We start from the raw sequence: 22,021 nt of genomic DNA, 5'->3' as shown, positions 1-22,021 counted from the left end.
AGAATCTCAACCTTTTGTGAGCCACTAGGAGAAAAAGGGACTTAGCCAAACATTTTGGCACTATTACTTATCATTACTTAATATAATTACATCATTACTTAATATAACTTAAAAAGTCCATTTTCCAAGACCTCTCTAAAAATGTTCTGGATAACATACATAACAAGAACTGTATTATTTCTGTGAGGCTACTAGATTAATCCAACTTGCTGATTGTCATCAAGAGAAAATACACTCTGCAGCCAACATAAGTATGTCAAAATTGGCAGAAAGGTTTCTCGCCTTACATATTTTCTTGACAGCAAACAAAAAAAAATTATTTGAACCAAATATTTTCTGTACCTGTGTTCAGTAACATTTGTATTTGATGAATTTTAATTTGAATGGGAAAAAAGATGCTTGTATGTTCTTGTAAAATATATTCAGGGATACACAGTTCCATGTAATAAAAATTAGAAATATGTTCTGTACCCTTGTCCAATAATATTGTAGCCAAAACCTGAAGATGCTAAGAGCTCAGATGTAAAAATAACTGTGGATGAGAAAAATAAAAATCATATGCATTATAAAAATTATTAATAAAGAGATAATAGCTGATTATGTGCACGATGAAAACTTACACTCCCAATTTCAGAGATCTGTGAAAAAATAAACATTGTATGTAGTAACCCTCTTCATAAGTGTTTGCATTCCTTATATAAATTTACATATGCAAATACAGCCTGATTGTTTATCAGCTGTGTGTCACAAATTTTGTTTAATGTTGTCCTCTAACATAAATTCCCTTGATATATTGGTGTCAGAATGAAAAAATAATCCCATTGTACATACACACACACATATATAAATATACATATAATGCATGTTCTATTTCTATTCCTCTTTCCTGCTGAACTTGTTTGGACACTCCTCTGGCAGTGCTGATCTGCACTGTTCACATCAACAAAGAAACTGCAGATGCTGTAAACAGACAGTGAGATTGTTCTAGACTTCAGCTCTGCAAAAATTTGAGTTCAGGATGTTAGAATCACAAACACAGCATAAAAGTAATAAAAATTGAGCACTTTATCAAAGGCCACAAGCAATTTCCCTATACTAAAGGTACCAGCTCCGCCAGCTCTGCAGTGACAGAGACAAAAATGGGAGAAGATTCCTATTTCCAGTGGCCTTTTCTGGATGAGGTGGGTTGGTACAATGCTCCTGGAGTTAGTTATTTTCAGGATTGTGTCTCAGAGCACCACACACTCGTGAGTCCCATGCCATTCTGGCTGTGTGTGCACATTTGCCAGTGTGGCTGCCAAATTTAGATCTTCCCTAAGTTGCAGAACAAGAACATCTTCTTCCTATTTCTACATTTCTGGCCTGGTTGAAATAGAAGGATTTCACATTTGAGCCGTGCTGTGTTTACACCCCAACCTGTAATCAAAAGTCTGAACGTTGTAAAAAATCACACGACAAAAATCCTCCACAGCTGCCAAATTCATAAACACAAGAGCTGTTCCAACAAAGTAATTTTTTAAGCATTTAATAAAAATTAAATTAAGAAAATGTTATTGGTTCCCCCCCTGGAGTAAGATTTCACGGCGTGTCATTATATTCTGCAGTAGTTACCACTTTGTTACTGATCTGGGCTGGTGAAACAGCACTCCAGCCTTGATTCCCTGGGCTTAGGTAACCCAGCAGTGAGTGGAAACCTGCGAGCCCTCTATTCAGTTTGGTAAACACGGTCTTGTCTGTCACTTCTCATTGTTCCTCTTCAAAGTACGGTCGCCACCTTATCTGGCAACAGCTTTCCTGAAGAGTGCTGCTCATGTGAAATAATCTTTCACCACCGAGGCCAGCATTTCCTTAACACAAGAAGAAACATTTATCTTGCTGTTAATGGTTAATTAATTTTGAAAATGTATATTACAACACAATAAAAAAAAAGAAAAAAAAGAAAAAAAAGCCGGGCCGGACAATGGAGCAAAATGTCTCTTCCTCAAATTGACTCCTATTTAGTTCTTCCAATGTCATCCAAAACACAGATAACTTTTCTTTCATGAATTGTTCTCCTGAATGATTTATACATGTTGTGTTATCTGAAGCCCTTTCCAGATCCCCTGTGGTTTCAGCCAGCCATCAGCTGCATAATTGTTAATTTTAACACTATAAAAGGTTCTGATGCCGAGGAGATAAAGCGTCGGAGGAAGAATTAATTGAAATGTATCTTCCAATCACACTGGTTCCCTACTTTCAGTTCCACAAAAATTATACATTGGATTTGAGGTTAAAATAAATTTACATTTGTGCTACCCATAAAGCTTTTGGACTAGTAGAAAACAGATAAGTTAATTGTTTCTAAAACCCATAAAGGGTTTATCCTGAGAATAATTCAGGGCAGTCTACTGTTCATAGCCCACAGCACCGTGAGCAGCCGGATAGGGGATTCTTCCCAAGCTACTGCAGACATAATTGGTCAGGAGGCATGTGACAGGAGTCTTTTACAACAGCAGGTGATAGACTGACAGAAAAGGAGCTCAAGCTCCACCAATATTTAATCTGGATATTAAACACTCCATGCTTCCCAGAGCTACTAATATTTTTTTTTCCTCCAATGTTTACTCTGCCTGTACGCTTCAAGTGCAGTATTATAAAGTAAAGCTACCAGGTTTTGATTCTTTTATTTACATTTTTATCATAAATGTGTAGAAAATGTGCAAAATTAGTTTAAGAGGCTATTTGGAAAAATATATTTGGGGCACACGAATTCAGAGATCACGGGATTTATATTGAATTTACAATTAGATGACTGCAAAAGACTCTCCTCATCTAATTGAGGCCCCCAAAACAGGTTATATCTCTGCTGAGCCTTTGTTTAAATATTATCACTATTATCATATGTCTTTTGCCAGAGTCTTTAGAAATGGGCTGAAATGTATATTTTCTGGGAAAGCAAAAAGCAGCAACAAGGTCTGATGCTTTGCTTCTTCATCTTCTGTTCAGCTATATCAGAGCACCAGCTTCCCACCTGTAAAAACCCCAGTGCACACCTGGCACAGGGAAAGAAAAACTGAGGAGGTTTCATCTCAGAATTCAGCAAATATTTGTCCACACAATAAAACAACACATTTCTGCCATAAGGAGCTACAGTGTAAAAACAGCAACAATCTGAGATAAAGGGGGACTTGGAGAAGCTGAGAGGGAAAGCTTGTACAGCACCTGCCCACACCATACCTGGATTCAGTCCATTTCTGGAGTCCTACTTTCACTAATACCAAATTCAACAAATACAGTGTAAGAAAAAAAACAATATTAGGACCTGCTTTATGCTAAGATGTATTATCACTTGAAGAACATTTTATTGCTGAGTAAAATACTCAGCATTTTCCCTAACTATTAGGTGTCTCACAGGAAATAACAGCATGTTAGTTATTTCAAGTCACAGAGCAAATGCAAGGATTATACATCTTATATTTTAGAACACAAAGACACAGAGCTCCAAAGCAAACAAAGATGCCAAGTGAGCTGAGAACATATTTAGATATTACACAGCATATTGTACTAAGAATGTAAGAGTGTCATCCAAAGCTCTCCTCAGCTAAGCTCAAATATAGCAAAAGGGGCCAGAAATGGCCAAACTTTCGTCATTATGAATCATGGAAAATAATTCCCATTTCTCAACAATCCAGGTCTCTAATTGAATTTTCTGTATAAGCTGAAAGTAGGTAGGTAGAACTGTAGGCAGAATCATAATGCAGCAACAGAGCACCAATGATTTTCTAAGCCTGGGATACTGGGTATTTAATTTTGCTTTTAAATCCATACTGTGGTGGGCACTTATGCACACAATAGAAAAGGAGACATGTCCCAATCAGTTTATAAGATAGTATGAAGAAAATGTGTAATAGAGCAACCAGATAGATATAAATAGAATAATACAAAGAAATCTAATCTACTGCAAAGCTATAATTCAATCCTTCTGCAACACAAGTGCAAAGCTAAACAGGCTTATGAATAGCATAAAAATCCATATAGCCAAAATTGTATAGCCTATGTCATCAAATCAAAAACCTTGAATTATTGCTTATCACTGCTATTTCATTTTAATAAAGGGAAAAAAATCTAATGACTATGTCAAGAAATAAGCATTATTAAATTATAATTTTGTACTGAGCACATATGAGGAATTATAAGATTTACATGCTCGCTTTCTACTCTCTCTTTCTCCTCCCTTCTATTTTTTTTTCCCAGTATGTTTATATGTTCATGTTAGAGGCAGGGAAAAATGAATATTGAACATGGGAGGCAAATTCTGGTCTGGATTATATCTTGTGCAATTCTCCTGATTTCAGCAGTAATTTGCCTTGTATCTTTTGACCTGAACACTAAATTTAAGTTCAGGGTTTTTTTCCTTTAGAAAGAGAAATTCCATATGGAATAAGATCTCTCTGATTAATCCCATTTATTTACAAAGTCTTTATGAAGTATCAGTTCTCCAAGATCAGAAAGATTCAAGTATTCACCTCAAAGACTTCCTTTCTTCTTTTTTCTAATGGCCACAGTCTTATTATTTTGTATAGGCTCCACCTAATTTTTCTGCATTTATTCTTGTAGGGCTTTTCTTTTCCTCTTCCATACACACAGAGACATGCATACACATCCTGTTCCACTAAAAGAAAACCAGTCAGCTAAAGCCCTCTGCTGCAGCCTTCCACCTGAGCAGCCCATGTGCCTACCATGGGTTTGAACAGTGGCATATGCTTTTCTTTGGGGAGGAGGTCGCTCTTATTTCATAAAGCAGATTAACTGTTCCTTACAGCTGCATTAAAGGAAGGCAGTGGTTACACCCATAGCTTCAATGACATTTCACCCAGCCCCCAGCACGAGGAATGTAACTCAGAATAGGGATAGCCTAAGATGTGAGTGCCATCAGAGATGTAGAGCAGGTATTTTTACATAATTGACATAGTGTGTGACAGCCTGGAGAACTAAACATTATTCAATGTACGTGAGCTGCAAACAGCTTTGGAGAGACCATTGATAGAAATGCTACTGACTGTGCTCTGTCTTTCTCAGGCCCTTACACCAGCCACTGCTCCATGGCTGCTGCAAGGAACAGGCCCTGGGACAATTATTGTGCTGAGCCACACCTGTGAGAGCCAGGAAGGACAGCCCTAACTCCAATCAGGAGTAAATATCTGAGATTTGTCTAACTGGGGACAGGTAAGAAAAGCATCTTGAATTATTTGAGGCTATAAGATGAATTCACATAAACTACATTGCATTAAACCCTCATGCGAATGCCCTCTTCTGTTTTCTAGAAGAAACTCCTGTGGAGCTCCACATTGAAGGTGAAGGATTAAACAGCAGTGAAATCAAATCATTACACTTGAGCACCAGTGTGCAAGTTTCAAAAACCTCAACTTTGTACCTTTGTTTACACAGTCTTAATGTTCTATATGAATAAATAGCTGGGGTTTTGATTTTGTTGCTTTTTTTTTTTCTATTTTCCTAATTATTTTAAAGGTTGTATTCAAGATCAAAGTGATTTCTTCATGGACACAAATATGCATTATGGACAGGTTTATCTTGTTGAGGTGGAGAACCTATTTTAATAGTCTGTCCTTGAAAGCTAATGGTTCCAGTTCAGTTTTGGGTGTCACTGATAAAGATTGTAGTGCAGCTTACACATCTGTGCTTCTTAGATTTGTTGTCATTTTTATTGAGGCAAATGATCTTGGCACGCTATTTGTGGTTTCATCAATGACAGAGACAATGAGACAAATTGTCGACAAAGATAAACAAATGTGGTGCCAGGGATTTCTCCACAGAAATCTGCCAGCTCAGCGGGGATCTGGTCGAATTCGTCGGACATGTAGGCTGTTAATGAAGATATGTGAAGTTATAACAATTTTCCTGCTACAGGTTTCAGTTCTGTGGGTAGGTGTGTTCCTCTCTGCTGTGCCTCTTTAATCCTGGAAAGTGTTCAGGAGAGACAAGAGGAGACAGAAGCTCAGAAGTGCTCATGGGTCAGATGACTTTGCAGAGCCTTGAGGAGCCCATGGGAAGGACACAGAGGTGTGGCGAGCTGCATGTCACGAGTCTGGTGTGACTACAATGTGACTTGGAGCTTTGGAGACATGTTTGTGAGGAAGATGAAGAGTGGCATTAGGGGAGCTTCATTCCCCATGCTCCCAGCTGTTCCTGTACATCTAGTCTCAAAACCAACCAGCCAGAGGCTTGCCAGTTGGCAAGCAGTGAGGGAAAGGAGTGTCCCTGGACCTTTTACCTGTGCTGCCACTGCCTCTGCTGGCTAGTGATCCTACTGCAGGGGAACCTCTCCTGCCCGTCTGCTGGGTGAGAGAAACTCTAGTTAGGACTAGGATGAGTGAAGAAGTCATACATAGATTTTCCTTCATTGTTTCCAGAGGTAAAAGGAAAGCTTTAGGCTCCATCCATTCACTGTTGATGCTCCAGGCCAGATCCTACTGACTGACAAAGCCTGTTACAGGCTGCTCTGTAATGGCCTTAGACATTGATAATTACTGATAAATCAGCTTCAAACATCTTTCTTCGGTACTACATTGTCATAAGTAAACATAGAATACAAACAAACTGCCAGTAAAGAAAGATCTATGCCAAGTCCTTCTGATTTTGAAATACTATTTGTTGGCTGCAGAGCAAAAGAAGAAAGGCTCCTTTCCTCCCACTATGGCAGCTCTGAAACTGTGATCAGCAGGGCTTCTGAGGGTGGCAAGCAGCTTCAAGGGCTGGTGGCAGTGGTGTTTCTATGACAAAGGAGAACTTGACTTCATGGTAGTTTTTATTTCAGCCCAGAATTACCCTCTCTAAGAGAGTAAATGTAGTGCCTTGTGTGAATTTCAGCAACTGGCACATGGGATGAGGTTTCACAAGTAGGTTATGCTGAGCTCAGACTCTGCTGCTGCTGCTGCTATGGAAGGCCCTGTGTTTCTCTCTGCATTCACCCTTCCACTGCCTCTCACTTATCAGTGTCAGCAATCAAATGTGTGTTTGTGTGACTGGTGAAAACTAGTGGTTTTGCTCTTTTTGGGATGGCTGTTTTTCAGCTGGATCAACCAATCTGACCACAGCTTTCAGTGCTGGTGCAGAGGAGGAGAGGGGTTCAGGGAGGAAGGCTCCAGGAGTATGTGTCTTCAAACTATGGTGTGGATTTCCTTCTGGAATGTATTAGATCCTTTTCTAGCAATGGTGTTTGTTTTAAAAAAGGGCTTCCAGTTTCGGTCTTGGTGCTGCTCTGACCCTGACCTTCCTTTTGGAAGGAGCTTGGAATGTCCCTTGCAGTGACATTGCATAGCACTGCAGTGTGTCCTCTATGCACTACCCTTAATTCCATCAGAAACCTCCTGGTGCAGAGTTTTGCTGTCTAGTCCAACGATGGGCTTGTGTGGAGGGCTTATGTTCAGATCAGTATTGGACTCAGCTCTAGGCTTCAGTAGGAAATACTAATATTAGCAGATGTGTTGGGTGGAATTGTTCCTGGTTAACTCAGGGACAGCTGCTCTCTTTGAACCCAAGAGCCTGGAGAGATACTGTCTAAAATTTCTATGGGTGGGTTGGAGGCAGGCCTATTCAGAGAGGCATTCCTGCTGATATGACTTGGAAATTCACTTTGTTTTTTCACCTCCTCCCCTATCTGCCAGGATTGAGATTTGTTGGCCCCTGCATAACTCAGCAAGGCTTGTTTTTGCAGGTTTTTTCTGGATGAAGAGAAGAAGCAATAGCAGAGCACCACAGAAAAGTCCTGGCTGTGAGGTTTGAGATGAGACAGGGAAATGGGACTAACTCCCGCCCCAAAGTTTTGTCCAACCTGTGAATTTTGTCCAGCCAACCATAGACTGGGATCAACTCTGTATTTGAATTCGACTAATTTAAATAAATAATCATTAAAAGAACAACAGTCACCTGGGCTCTGATTCCCAACCAATGTAGAAATCCGTTTGTTATCTACACAGAACTATCTGGTTGGGTTGTTTGTGTCAGCTGAATATAATACCTAGCAAGGTCACACCCAGCTATTTACATGTCTATGTTAGGATCCAGGAGCATGTAAACTAGAGAGAAATAATGTTTAAATTAACTGTGCTTAGATTCCTCACCAGAGAAAACAGGGAGTAAGATACATGGATAGAAAAGTGAATTTTCTTGTATAATCTTACCTCTAACTAACCCTACAGATCAATAACCCACGGAATTATTTCTGATTTGTTGTTGGAATAATCACAATGTGAACAAATACACTAAGAACAAACTTTGAGTGTGTTTTTTATTGTTAGACTTCTCATATCCCAGATTCCCCATCATGTTCAGTCCTGTGTAGATAGTTATAGTAATGATCTTTTATTAACTTGGCTGAAATAACTGCCATGACTCTCAATGATGACATTAGTGCTTAGGTATTTGTATGTCTAAGCACTTACATAAGTAATCATATCACAATGTCAAATTATTGCACTTATTATTTTGCAAATGCTACAACTGCCACCTCCTGTTAAACACAAAAAGAAAGAGCAAAAGAAAAAGAAAAATGACTGAGTGCCTGAAGGATTCCTCCCAGTTTTAAAGTATTGCTTTGTTTTAAAACTACCTGTGCTGTGAGCCAAAATAAACTCATTGCACCTACACTTTGAGGCGAAACTCTCCTGCTAAACTCACCTCTGCCTAAAGAAGATCAAAATATCCATCAGCATAGCTGTGTTTGAGGCAGGGAGAGAGAAAGGGTTACACTTTTCCGAAGGCAAAGTGTACTATACTTTCATTCTTTCCAGCAATGGTAGGAACTGAAAGTTCAACAGTCCCCTTATCATTAAGATAACCAGTAATGCCATTATACAGGGACAGAGGAAAAGGGGCTGGCAACAAAAATAGTTTCATGAACTGGCTTTTTACCTGGGAAGGCTGGATCTTAGCAGTAAAGTCATGAAAGACTCAGCTTGGGCAATTTGCTGCCTACCTCCATGAACCTGGGAGGCAGTTCAGGAGAGACCTTGCATTTCAGCAGCTTTCAGTGAAGTCTTTAGAGTAGAAAGTAAACTGTATGTACTGTGTCCAAGATCACTGGGGTTTGTTACAACAAACACTAAATTATTTCTTGTTTTCTGTCTACAGATCACACACATAGCACTTGGGGGAAAAAATTATTCTAGAAAATCCCAATTTTAATGCTGATGGACTGTATGAACGTGTTTTATGTTTCACCTGTCCATATGGTGACCAGGAGAAAAAAAGGACAGCAGTTCCACTTTTTCCATGAGACAACAGGAACATTTCTCTTCTTTCTAGCTGGCTGGGGTCATACCTTGTGTTTGTGATCTCATGAACTGTGTTTTAAAGTATGGCTCTTCTGAAATATAGCAACTTTATTGATGTTTTTAACAGTGCCACTATTTCAAATGAAGCAATAGAAAGCACATGGTGTTTTGTTGGTCAAATACAAGTACTGCTGTTGCTTTGTTGTACAGGAATATTATCAAACCTAATGGTACATCTGCAACTTTCTTGTAGGATCACAGCAAGAGAAGATTATTTATTAATCCTTTTTTATTTGCCTGGAATTTAATAATTTTGTTAAATTACTTTGGAAAAGAAGGGCTTTACACATGCTTTAAGAAAAGCTCTTTGGGTGAAAAGAAGAGGTAGAATATCCTGTGGTTAAGATATTGGATGGTTTGAGTTGGAAGGAGCCTTAAAGCTAATCAAGTTCCAGTTCCACTGCCATGGACAAGAATGCCACCCACCAGATCAGGGCCCCAAAAATGTGTTTCTGGTGTCTCTGTGATATGACAAAAGAAAGATATGGCACTCCTGACCCAATTCAGCAAAAGGCCATGGCTAGGCCATCCACAAGATCTCATTTGAGGTCTCATCATCTCCAGCTGGTTTTGTAGCACAAAGGCGACATGCACAGGAGCAAGTCTCTGCAAGGTAAGATACACCAGAGCACATCACCTACTGGAACTGCCAATCATCCCATATTCTTACAGTGCTTGTGACATGCTTTGTACACTTTTCTTTCCTCTGAATATTCCAGTTACTTTCCTTCTTTTCTCCCAAGGTTGCCATGAGCACAGGCACTTAGCTACATGGTCATGTTCACATTCCAGCTCACTTCATGGGGACTTGTTCAGGTAGCTCCTAGTGCAGTAGGACTGGGCTTCATTTGGAAAATAGAGTAAAGATGCAGATGAATCCAAGAAAATTGAACTTTATATAGTCTTTGTTCTAACCATTGTTTAACCATCCTACTTGGAAAACAGTTGAAGCATTAAAAAACTGGAGGGGGTGAACAAGAAACAATACAACAATCTGTTTCTATCATAAGGAATAAATGTGCTTTGGGCTGATTCCATTCAGAGTGTGCAGATATTTTCAAGGAATTTAGGGCATAAAATCCCATTGAATCTCCTTGAGGGAATTAAAATCAATAGAACTTAGGCACTCTCATACTTTGAAAGATCTGCACTTAATTCTTCTTGTGTCTTTTAGAAGTTTCAAGTCTGAATTATTTACTTTGTGGGCAAATTAGTACTTTTTGGCATACTCTATAAACAACATCTGATAATATGTAAGAGAAAGTTGACAAGAGAATTGAAAACCATAAGAACTTCTGGAAATTTTGATTTTATTTTACCCACTGAAATGAAAAGGCATCTCCAGGAATGTTGCAGAACTTCTTGCTCTTTTTAAGTCTATTGGTTCTTGCATGTTCTGCTCTATTATTCTTTCTATAGAATCAGTAATAAAAGCCAGATTTTTCAATAACACTAACAAAAAACACCTTTCTCTTTTCTATCACTGATATCCATCCTCACATGGGAGAATATTATGGAAGAAATTAAAATGACTGTAAAGGATTACAAACTTCCCTGTATATTACCAGCAAAGATACTCTAAGCAAATTTTATACACCAAGAGTCAAATTTGTCCCTGGTTTGGTACACCATTGACAACTTTTTGTCAATGCTATCGAGTGATGACCTTTCCTTTTTTCATGCAAACGAAATAGCTTGCACTGACATTTCATATAAATTATAATACAATAAATGATAAAATTATTATGAAATATTCTAATTATGGATCTAGAGAATGCAGTTGGAGGGGAAACCCATTCAGAAATAATGCAGAAAATTTACTTCCAGCAGAGATTTGAAACACAATAGAAAGGTGATAAAGTGGGGGGGTGGAAATAGCAAAGCCATGTTGGAAACAGGAATTCCTGCTGACAGTGATAAAACTGTGCTAAGAAGAAAGAAGAAGCCAGAACCAAGTAAAGCAGACAGTAAAACAGAACACTTCTTCAGTGTGTCATATATGATGACTTTGGCAATGCTCATTGAGGGGAGGAGCAGTGGTGCTGATGACACGTGTGGGTAGGAGAGGAGCAGCGAGTTTGCGGGCTGTGAACCAGCAGGATGTGTGGGCTCTGAGGAGTGGAGAGGACTACGTGAAGAACAAAGTTAACACTGACTCTTCCCATGACAAATATCCATACAAAGAGAGGCAGAAGGAAACTCCTGTCCTAGGGCTTTGACACTCTCGACAAGTTTGTCTCACCTGTTTTTAACATCCCTCATCCTTCTCCAGGCAGAGGCAGGCTCTGCACATCTATACTCACTATTTGAAGCTTGGTTTTTTCCAGGATTTAACTGGAATTCACATGTTAAGCTCATTACCTCTTGTTTATCCCCACAATCACAATTTAATCCTCTCATCTTTGCATTTAGCTTTTATACCCTTAAAAAACAGTTTCTTCTCCTCTCCAGCTTAAGTAACAACACTGCTTTCAATCTTCACTCATGTATCAGTGTACGTAGCAGGTTTTTAGACCTCTGATCAGACTTGCTGCATTCTGACTCTACATTTTTCTTGAAGTCTAGCACTGCACAATATACTTGATCAGAAGCCTTCATGATGCTGACAAAATAAAAAGTCCCAGTCTTTCAGAACTATCAGTAATAGCAGTGTGTTTGCTTAGGAGATGATTATACACACTTGGCAATTGTTTATAGAGACAAGTTATTAAAAAATAATAGATTACTTTTTAAAATGAGAAAAAATCTAAATTTGGAGATGAAAATGTAGTCTAACTATTATTATTATTATTATTATCATTATCATTATCATTATCATTATCATTATTATTGAAACTGCATACTTAAGTGAGGAATTTTTTTTTTTAAATTGAGCCAAGTTTTACCACAGTAAGATTTAACTATTCAACTGACTTTGGAAAATTAGAATAGTTTCCATTCAATGTCCAAGCCAAGGGAAGCCATGATATATCCTACTGTGGACAACAAGAAGTTTATTGTTAGGATAATGTAAGGCCTAGCAAAATCCCAAAAGCTGTGTTAAGGAGGCAGGCCAGAAAACCACAAACACTGGTCCTTGGGTTTTGACTCTCTATGCCTAAGGTCACAGAACACCCACAAATTGGAGCTACTCCTTACCAGTGGAACACTCATGGAGAGGCAGAAGCGCCTTTTCTATTCTCCACCAGAAAAAAATCAGTCTGAAACACCTAAAATAAGTGGATGCAAAAAGTGGAATGGCCAATGGTCACCTGTCTCAATCAAGAACACTAAATAGAATTGTTTTGTGCTATTGGTGTCTAGCTGATCTATGTTGAGCTGGAATCTTTGCAGACCACAATCCTGAGAGCAGATGAAGAGAATCTGGTGATTAAGTCTCATCTGAAACTGCTCCTCAATGGAAACCAAAGCGTGGTGAGTAAGCACAGCAAAGAGATTTGCTCAGAAAGCTGTGGCACCATTGATCTGAGCTAAAAATGCAGGTGCAGGTACTAATGTAGGTGTGGTGTGTAGGGGTAGGGGTAGGCACCCCCGGTGTTTAACTCGTCTGATCACTAGAACTGGCTTGTGACCATTAACTTTGAACTTTCCTGAGTGACATTTTGATTCCTCCTAACAAATGGACTGCAGAAATTGCCCATTCTTACAAACAGATAAACAAGACACTGACCATAAAGGAATAAAGGCCATGAGTTTAAATCCAAAGAGATAGAGATTCTTTCCATTATGGGCCTCCATTCCCTAGTTGTTTGTAGTCAATTTAAGTCACTCTAATCAGAAGGAAAACAGCAAAGATTCATGCTTAATTCTTCTTCAGAGTGAAATGGACCAAATTCTGATCTTCTTTCTATCCTCTTTGGGTACACTTACAAATCCCGAAATGCCCATCAAAGGTTTCCAAACCACAATCTTATCCAATGACATCTACGACCTTGTCTTCAAAATTGCATAGATGTTTTTGAGATCTGTCTAGCACCCAAGACTGGCAAAACAACCTTTTGTGTTTTACAGTAATGGATCAACCTTGAACTAAACTAGAGTGGTTACTGAAATGTATTCCAGGAAAAAAATATCCTCTATGACTGCTCAACAGCCCTAAGAAGTGAAACGAGATGATTGTTGTCACTGTAAATTTTTTCTTGAATTTAAATGTAGAAGTCTTCAGAGATTTCTTATATATATACAAAGAAAATAAAAAATCAAAACAAACCAAAAATCAAAACTCACCTCTCCTAACAGGGAACTATAAAATTATACAAGGCAGTGACACCATAATGATAAGCTCCATTTCTTTAGAAAAAGGAAGAATTAGCACTGCTCAGCCTTTGAAGAAAAGTTATAGGCAACTGTCTAAGCAGAGAAATCTGGACTCTAGAGACAGCAGTCTCCATCCACATGAGCTCTGATTTCATCACGTAAAGCAGGGGAAGCTTACACATCAGTATTACCTGATGAGCTTTCAGTAGTTCCTTGTGCTGGAAAGGTATTTAGCTGCTCTTTCTGGAACATCTAAGCTTGTCCAGGAACTCTGCCAGGAGACTAAATCTCACCTTCACTTCCCCAGACAGGGACTAGCACGTAACCACACAACATCGTCTTTTTTTTGGTTCTAAGACTTCCTGGCTGTGTTTCTGATGGTTTTTCCCAGGCAGTTAACAGAATTAAGAAGCAGCAAAAAATTGACTCATTAAAGTACATGGAAATAGCTTGCCTTACAAATGGAGTGCATGCAGATTAGATAAACATTATGTAGTCTCTTAGCAAGTCTGAATAGGCTGAATTTTAAAGTTTTCTTTACTTCTAAAAGTAGTAAGGACCCCATCACCACCTTCTGATCAGAACTATTATAAATGATTGTGTGAGATCTAGATCTTGTGCTCCTGCAAGAGTAACCAGTGTCCTGAAATACACAAATTAGGCTTTGCTTTTTAAATAATACATGTTAAGTCACAGAACATATTCAACCCTTACCGAAATCATAACATTTAATTTTCGGAAACATACAGGACTTCTCTGTGCTTCCCAAATGAGTAAAAACTTTGTTAATTCTCTTCTAACTTAAAATAGCAAACCAAATGAACCGATGTTTTTATTACAAAAAGTTTACTCTCCAGCTGAGCATTTGAGTGCCAAGTTCCATCCAAAATCACACTTTCACAGCCAAATTAGAAACTATAAACTTAGAAACCAGTGTTTTATGATAGAATCCCTTGCCAGGCACTTCACTAGAGCTTGGGCTACCAGCTGCTCTAATAATAAGTGAATGTTATTGAAAAATAATAATACCGATCATTTGGAAGCACTCTGTAAAAGCAAATGAATGAGTTTAGCGTATTATGCACAATAAAGAGCTCACGGGGTGAAACCCCCTTTCTCTCTACAGGTGTACTGGACTTCACAAGAGGAAAAAGCCTTAGGAGCGCTCACAAACCTGCCAAGCTCCATACAAGCAGAACGATCAGCCTGCCAACCTGTTGGTGCGCTTAAGATTCCAGCCTGCCCGGCAACTTCGGACAGCTGAAAGTGACGTGGGATCGGTGACGGATACCCTACACGAAGAAAAATGCCAGCTTTCCAAGTTGGTGGATGGAAACGCTTCAGTGCACAAAGGCAGCCGTGAAAACGCGCTGTGGCTCTGCCAATGCAGGGGAGCGCTGGCACTGCCGAGCCCGTGAATCAGCTTTTCAATCGCGAGGCACGGCGAGGCGGAGATCGCTATCGGGATAACCACTGCTCTTCAACTTCTTTTTATCTCTTTGATTCGCTACCTGATTGTTAGGCTCAAATAAAAATTAGGAGGAAATGATCTTGCTTCCTCGAAAACTGACTTTAAACTCGGCGTTCAAAACCACGAGAGATTTGGTAAGAATATGAGAAATCGGACAGTATTTGGAGTGGGGTGTAGTTACATCTACTGTAAGCAAGCTGGCAGAATTAACATACGATTATCGACATGATAGCCTAACCCCCCTTTTAATATTTTTTAAAGCAAAGCGCTCTCATCTTGCTTGATGGAGTGCAGCACTGAATTCTGGAAAGTCTTGTTTAGCCTCCGTGTGATAATGCATCTGCTCGGGCTTTTGTTCCCCCCCACAATCACCCCTCCCCTCCACCTCCCTCCGGTAGCAGAAGGAAAGATCGCGCCCTTGAATTTGCATGCGTCAGGAATTGACAGGTCAAAGGCAAGTAAATCACATTATACACGACTGTATTGTTATTGTATCGATAACAACACATTATCAGAACAATTAACACACTCGCACAACTACGCGGAGATCACAGCAGCGGTTTAACAAAAATCCAGATAAGTAACTAAACTCCGATAAAGCCTTCCCTTTTCGTGTTCGGGGATTTGAAGGCTCTCGGAGTCTCTGTCTGTGTCTCTGCGTTGTTTTGTGTGTGTGAGTGCGAGGGCTGTGCAGGCAGCCGCTCCGCGGAAATCCCCGCGGGGAGAGCAGCCTCAAAGCAGGGGAGACCTGGGACCCTCCGGTCCTTCCTAACACGGGTCCAACCTTGCTCCAAGCGGAACTGATAAGAGTTTTCATCCCTTGGAACTGTCTCGAAAGCAGATTACCAGGGAAAGGCAGACCCCCTGTAACTGCCAGCATCGCTGAAATAACCACGGGTGGTTGCTTTAGTAGTCAGTGGTTGCCTTGGGTGAGGGGAGGGGGAAAGCTCTTTGGAAAAGAGACCTTCGAATAAGGTATTTCATTTGCGACTAGAAAAAGACTTGAGCCAGTACTGAGCTATTCATAGATTTCAGCCCGTGAAATAATTTATGACCAATAAATTCTATTACCGTTTTCACTATTTGGTGGACTTAACGTAATCAGAAACAGGTGCAGGTGACGTAATGAGTTTGCAAATGGTGACATTTTTGGAAGACTGTCCATGAGTTAAGGCATCTTCTCTGCTGGAATTTTTGCTTCTTTTTAAGACCAGTTTACCTATGCGCGACTCAGTGCGGACCTGCGAGCTGGTGGTTGTACTGTTCTCAGGCAGATGGCGACCACCGACCCTAGGAACATCCCCGAGCCCCGTGCCGACACCCGTGGCCCCTCCCCAGGTGTTTCTCGCGGAACAGGTGCCCGCAGTGCCCGCAGCCGGCTCTGCCATTCGCGCAGCCCCGGAGCAGCCCGGCGGCAGCAGCAGCAGCGTGGCGCGGCAGGACCCACGGGCTGACCCACGGGCGGGGGTCGTGCTGGGGGCACTCACTCTGTAGGAGCTGTCAGACAGGGGCTTGCCCATGTGCCCGCCTTGAGTGCTTCACGCGGTTCTGTCGCGACACCGGGCCGCCGCCATCCTCTACACCGCACCCTACTCTCGCATCCACGGTTCGGGGTCACAAGGGGAGGGAGTGGGGTGGAAGGGAAGAGCGGGGAAAGAGCCTGCTGGAACCGAGCCCGCTGTGGGGTGAGCCCCCTCTCCGCTCTCGGGGGCGCTGGCGGGAGCGGCGCCGGGAGCCTTCGGGAGCCGGGGTGTCACTGGTGGTGGCATCGATGAGTCGCTGCTGCTTGTCCCTCCCCGCTCTCCCTCTCCGCCCCGATCACACTGTTACTGATGTAACTAGATGTTACTGATTCTCACCCTGCTCATGGCTGCGGCCGGGAACGTATGAACCATGCTCTTCCCTTCCCCTGAGCTGACTTAATCCAGGAGCAATCCCGCCGGCACGGTGCGAAGGGACGACGATCAAACCGGCATCTGTGCGGACAGAGACAGGGGATGAGTCCTTAAACGTCAAACACGATAACGCTACATATTATCGAGAGATACAGTAAAGAGTTTCCCTAGACAAACCGGGGACGGCGGGTGGGGGGGTTCGCAGTTGAAAATACTGTCTGTTCATCCCAAAAGGGAAATGCGCTGGCCGATGGGGTGATAACCTGATCTACAGGGCAGGTACCTGCGCCGGGATTAGCCCCCATCGGTGGGGACTCACTGTCGAGAAACCCCATTTCCCCGCCAACCCTGTACACCAGTCAGCGCCGGTAGATATCTTAATCTCTCCGTTTTGACAACCGACGGGTACTTATTTTTTCACGGCTAACTGGATTGTAGGAGGTCAAGCGTTGGCAAGGTGGCTTCGGAGATTGAGAGAATTACTTTTAAGTAGTAGCATACGGGTCGCAAAACACGAAACGGGAGAAGACGCGGTTTACAGAAGAGCTGCTGGGTATTTTACAGGGCGCTCTGGCCGTGACGGGCTGCCGCGGTCTCACCGTCGGGGAAAGCGCCGGGAATCACCCTCCGGTGGAAAACCGGCGCTCGGATTCTCTCCGAACATCCCGCCAGCGAAGCAGCTGCGGGAGGTGGTGGCGGGCTTAGGTGCGGCGCGGCAGGGAAGGTGCGAAGCCCAGCGGCTGGAGAGCGGCTGGAGCAGGGGACCGAGACGGGCCGGAGGATGGAGCGGGCTCATCGGAGAGGAACCGGGAAGAGACGGCAGCGGGCGGCGGGAAAAGGCAGCGCTGAGGCGAGCGGACATCACTGCCCTGCGCCGTGTCCCAGCCGGGGGTCGGTGCCGCTCCCGGAGGGACTGCGGCTCCACGCGGGCATCGCACCGGGCAAGCCCGGGCCCGGCTTTTCCTTAAACGGGCGCGGAGCCGTCCCGGGCAAAGCCTAGCCTGATGCCAGCACGGGAAAGAGTTAATGGTTTATTGGAGTCGGCGCTTCCACATACCACAGGGGTAAGTCAAAACCGACCCGCCGAAGCACAAACAAGGCGAGCAAGTTCACCCTGACTGACAGGAGGTGAAGAGCACGGTCGGAGAGCTCGGGCTGGGGGCACCGCTCAGCGGCGTCCCGAGCGGCCAGGAACGGACGCTGGATTTTTTGGGGGTGTCCAGGGATGCTCTCCCGGCCGGCAGCCCCGGCCCTGGGCAGGGAGAACCCCGACCAGCCCGACACACTCCGCATGCGCGGCGCGCACCCCTCCCCGCGCCGCCGGGCCCGCCGAGGGGGCGTGGCAAGGCCCGGCCCCGCCCCTCCCGCGGGGCCCCGCCCCCCGCCCCGCCGGCGGCGCGCAGGCCGCGTGCGGGCATATAGGGCGGCGCGCGGCGCGGGGGCACGCGGGGCGCGCGCCTTGCCTGGGGCCGCGCCGACGGGGCGAGAGGAGGGGGCGGCCGCGAGCCCCGCCGGCCGCGAGCCCCGCCGGCCGCCTCACAGCCCGGCCGGCGGCGCGGCGGGCGCGGACCGCCGAGGATTTTAATTAGGTGTGTCCCCCCCCATCCCCGCCTCCGCCGCCTCCTCCTCCCTCCGCCCCTCGCCGCTCCCGCCCGCCCGCCGCCCCTCCGAGTCGGCGGCCAAGAAAACCCAGAGAGACCTGGCGGCTGCCGGAGAAGGGGGAGCCGCGCGGCAGGCGGAGCGCCCCGTATCCCGCCGAAACTTGGCGAAGTTTGTCCGGCGGCGCGAACCAGCAGGCCCGCGGCGCCCGGCGGCCGCTTGCGAACGGCGCCCGGCGAGTATGTGCGAGGAGCGGGCTGCTCGCCGCGCCCCCCCGGGCGGAGCGGGGCGGCTGTGAGAGGGGCGGCCCGCGCCCCCTGGGGCTCGAGCCCCGCGGACCCCGTCCCGCCCGGCCCCGCAGCGCGCCGCGGCGGGCTGCCCTCCGAGCTCCGCGGGCGGCGATGCCACCGGGCGGGCTCTGACCGCCGCCCCGTCCAGGGCTTGCCGCCGCACCGCAGACTGCCGAGCAGCATCGCGTCCGCAGCGCAGCGAGGACCCTCACGCCCCGCGCCGCTCGCCTGCCGCCGGATACTGCCCTCGCCGTCGAGACTTCTCTGCGGTCCCGTCTGGACTCCGGCCGCTGTCGCCTGCGGGGTGTTCCGAGGAAGAGCCCTGGCCCGGGGATCGGCGGCGCGGAGAGAGGCTCCGAGGCCCAGGCGGGGAGCGGAGGCCGTCCCGCCCGAGCCGCCCGCCGCGGCGCCCTGACGGGGAGGCGGCGCCGCTCGGCAGCGCCCCGCGCCCGGAGCGGGGCCACCGGGTGCCGCCGGCCCGCACCGCGGGAGTCGCTGTCGCCGCGCCTGAGCAGCCGCCGAGATTGCTTTTGGAGGAGCGGAGCGCGGCGCGGGCGAGGAGGAAGAGGAGGCGGGAGACAATCCCGGAGGAGGCGGCCGCCGGTGCGGGGCGGGCGGCGGCTCGCCGGGGCGGCAGGGGGACACCATGTCCAAGCCGGTGGATCACGTCAAGCGGCCGATGAACGCCTTCATGGTGTGGTCGCGGGCGCAGCGACGGAAGATGGCCCAGGAGAACCCCAAGATGCACAACTCGGAGATCAGCAAGCGCCTGGGCGCCGAGTGGAAGCTGCTGACCGAGTCGGAGAAGCGGCCCTTCATCGACGAGGCCAAGCGGCTGCGGGCCATGCACATGAAGGAGCACCCCGACTACAAGTACCGGCCGCGGCGGAAGCCCAAGACGCTGCTCAAGAAGGACAAGTTCGCCTTCCCCGTGCCCTACGGGCTGGGCGGTGTGGCGGACCACGAGCACCCGCACGGGCTGAAGGCGGGCGGGCTGCACGCTGGCGCGGCCGGCGGGCTGGTGCCCGAGTCGCTCCTGGCTAACCCCGAGAAGGCGGCAGCCGCCGCCGCCGCTGCCGCCGCCCGCGTCTTCTTCCCCCAGTCGGCCGCCGCCGCTGCTGCCGCCGCCGCCGCGGCCGCCGCCAGCAGCCCCTACTCCCTGCTGGACCTGGGCTCCAAAATGGCCGAGATCTCATCCTCCTCCTCTTCCTCGGGCTCCGGGTTGCCCTACGCCTCCTCGCTGGGCTACCCCGGCGCCGGCGGGGCGGGCGCCTTCCACGGGGCCGCCGCTGCCGCCGCCGCCGCCGCCGCGGCCGCCGGGGGGCACACGCACTCGCACCCGTCGCCCGGTAACCCGGGCTACATGATCCCCTGCAACTGCAGCGCCTGGCCCGGCCCGGGGCTGCAGCCGCCGCTGGCCTACATCCTCCTGCCGGGCATGGGCAAGCCCCAGCTGGACCCTTATCCCGCAGCCTACGCCGCCGCGCTATGACCCGCGGCCGGGGGACGCCCGCGCAGAGCTCCGGTGCCCGCCTGGATGGCGCACACGTGCGGACGGGGAGCGGGGCCAGCCGCCGCCGGGGCCGCGGAGGGTGACCGGGCAGGCGATGGGGGAGCGCCGGGGCGGTGGCCGACCTGTTGCGCGTCCCCCGCCCGCTGGCCCGGGTAGACCTTGTGTGTGTTGCATGCGGTCTGTGCAGATAGCCCCGCTGAAACAGAAGAGGAGAAAAAAAAAAAAAAAGGAAAGAAAAAAAAAAGAAAAAAAAAGAAAATAACCTATCCGTCCTGCCCCCTAAAGTGTGTGTTCGGGACAGACATGGGGGGTAACTCCTGTCCGCCGGCTCCGGCTTTCCCCTCCCTGGCATCTCGCACTTCGCGCGGTGCTCGCTCAGAACAGTCCCGCTGTAGCACCCCCGGCACCGGGACGAGAGACGAGGTGACTGTGGGTAGTGAGGCCCCGGCTCGGCACGGCAGGGCCAGGTGCGGCCCCGGGAAAGGACAGGGTGGCTCTGTCCTTGGTTTGTAGCCAGTCGTGGGATCCACGCAAAGAAGGATGTCGGCAGTGTGGGATGCTGCACGTCCCGCTCCGCACCCTGCCCCGCGTGCGTTTCTGCCCTCCGCTGCTACGGGATGCTGAGAAGCGCGGGTCATGATTTCCATAGGATAAGACTCGTGACTCGGACCCCGTGTGTCTCCCCCCTCCTCTCCACTAATTAAGTCTCACACTCAGACTGTAAATTTGTATATCTCTGTGGAAATGTTAGGTCTCAGATGGAAAACTCTGTTAGTTACTTCGCCCACGGTCGATTCAGTTTTAACCTGAAAAAAGAAGAAGAAAAAAAAAAAAAAAAAGGAATGCCTTTCAAAGGGAATAAAAATATTGCGAGACTCCTCAAGGATCGCAATATTGTCTAAGGTTAAATCAGACTTTTTTGTCTGAGTGATAATTATCTATTTATTATTTAGCTGAACTGAAACAGAGCTTTGCTTTGACAGAAGAGTATTCTCATTTAAAAGAAAGCCCTCTCCCCCACCAACATGAAGTGTTTCATACGTGTTTTGGAGTACTCTACCTGTTTAGCTTATTTTAGAGCGACTGCAATTCAATTGCAAATGGCGTTTAAAAAAGAAAAGAAAAAGTTTAGAGAAAAAAAATCTTTCATCGGTTTAGAGTTCTTTTTTTTGGTTTACTTTTGTAATGTGTATATTTTGACTAATGTTTGTGAATGAAGCTGGCTAACATGTATTTAGTTTCATTTTGGCTTTATGTAATATAAAGTGAAAAAAAGATTAAGTAATGGTTTTAACATTTACGTGTAAATGGTTTTCTCGTGTGATCTTCTAATTTAAAGTTAGACGTCTAAACTATATCTGTAAATTAGATTCTGACTACCACTCTGTTCATTTTTGAACAAAGAGTTTAAATAAAGCCTGAAGCAGGGAAAAGAGAAAATCCTCTATTTCTTGTTGAATTGCTAACAAGATTTTTATCTGAATTGCCCTTACGTGCCTGGTCCAGGTGAGGTGTAAGGTATCCTCTAAAGGCTGTCTTTGTTTCACTTTTGAATAGATTTACTAGGAAATCTAAATCAAGCCATTGTTATTCAGAGCCAAAAACCTGATTTATCACATTTTTAATCGTGAATAGGAAAGAAGAAAAAAAAATCCTAAGTTGTT

General features: G+C 45.8%; 1 protein-coding gene across 1 annotated transcript; it reads left to right on the top strand.

Moving 5' to 3' along the window:
* Positions 1–19,444: 19,444 nt before the first annotated feature.
* On the top strand, positions 19,445–21,779 carry SOX21 (SRY-box transcription factor 21). The gene has a single exon (XM_056489260.1). The coding sequence runs from the start codon at positions 19,491–19,493 to the stop codon at positions 20,334–20,336; it is 846 nt and encodes a 281-aa protein (XP_056345235.1). The 5' UTR covers positions 19,445–19,490; the 3' UTR covers positions 20,337–21,779.
* The last annotated feature ends 242 nt before the right edge of the window (positions 21,780–22,021 follow it).

This window comes from Oenanthe melanoleuca, chromosome 1 (genome assembly GCF_029582105.1).
Source record: "Oenanthe melanoleuca isolate GR-GAL-2019-014 chromosome 1, OMel1.0, whole genome shotgun sequence".
Taxonomy (NCBI): domain Eukaryota; kingdom Metazoa; phylum Chordata; class Aves; order Passeriformes; family Muscicapidae; genus Oenanthe; species Oenanthe melanoleuca.
Note: the sequence above shows the minus strand (reverse complement) of the source record. Positions and strands in the feature narration are given on the sequence as shown.

Bases quoted from the DNA above. Each gene is read 5' to 3' on its own strand.
- SOX21 (XM_056489260.1), top strand. From the start codon at position 19,491: ATGTCCAAGCCGGTGGATCACGTCAAGCGGCCGATGAACGCCTTCATG.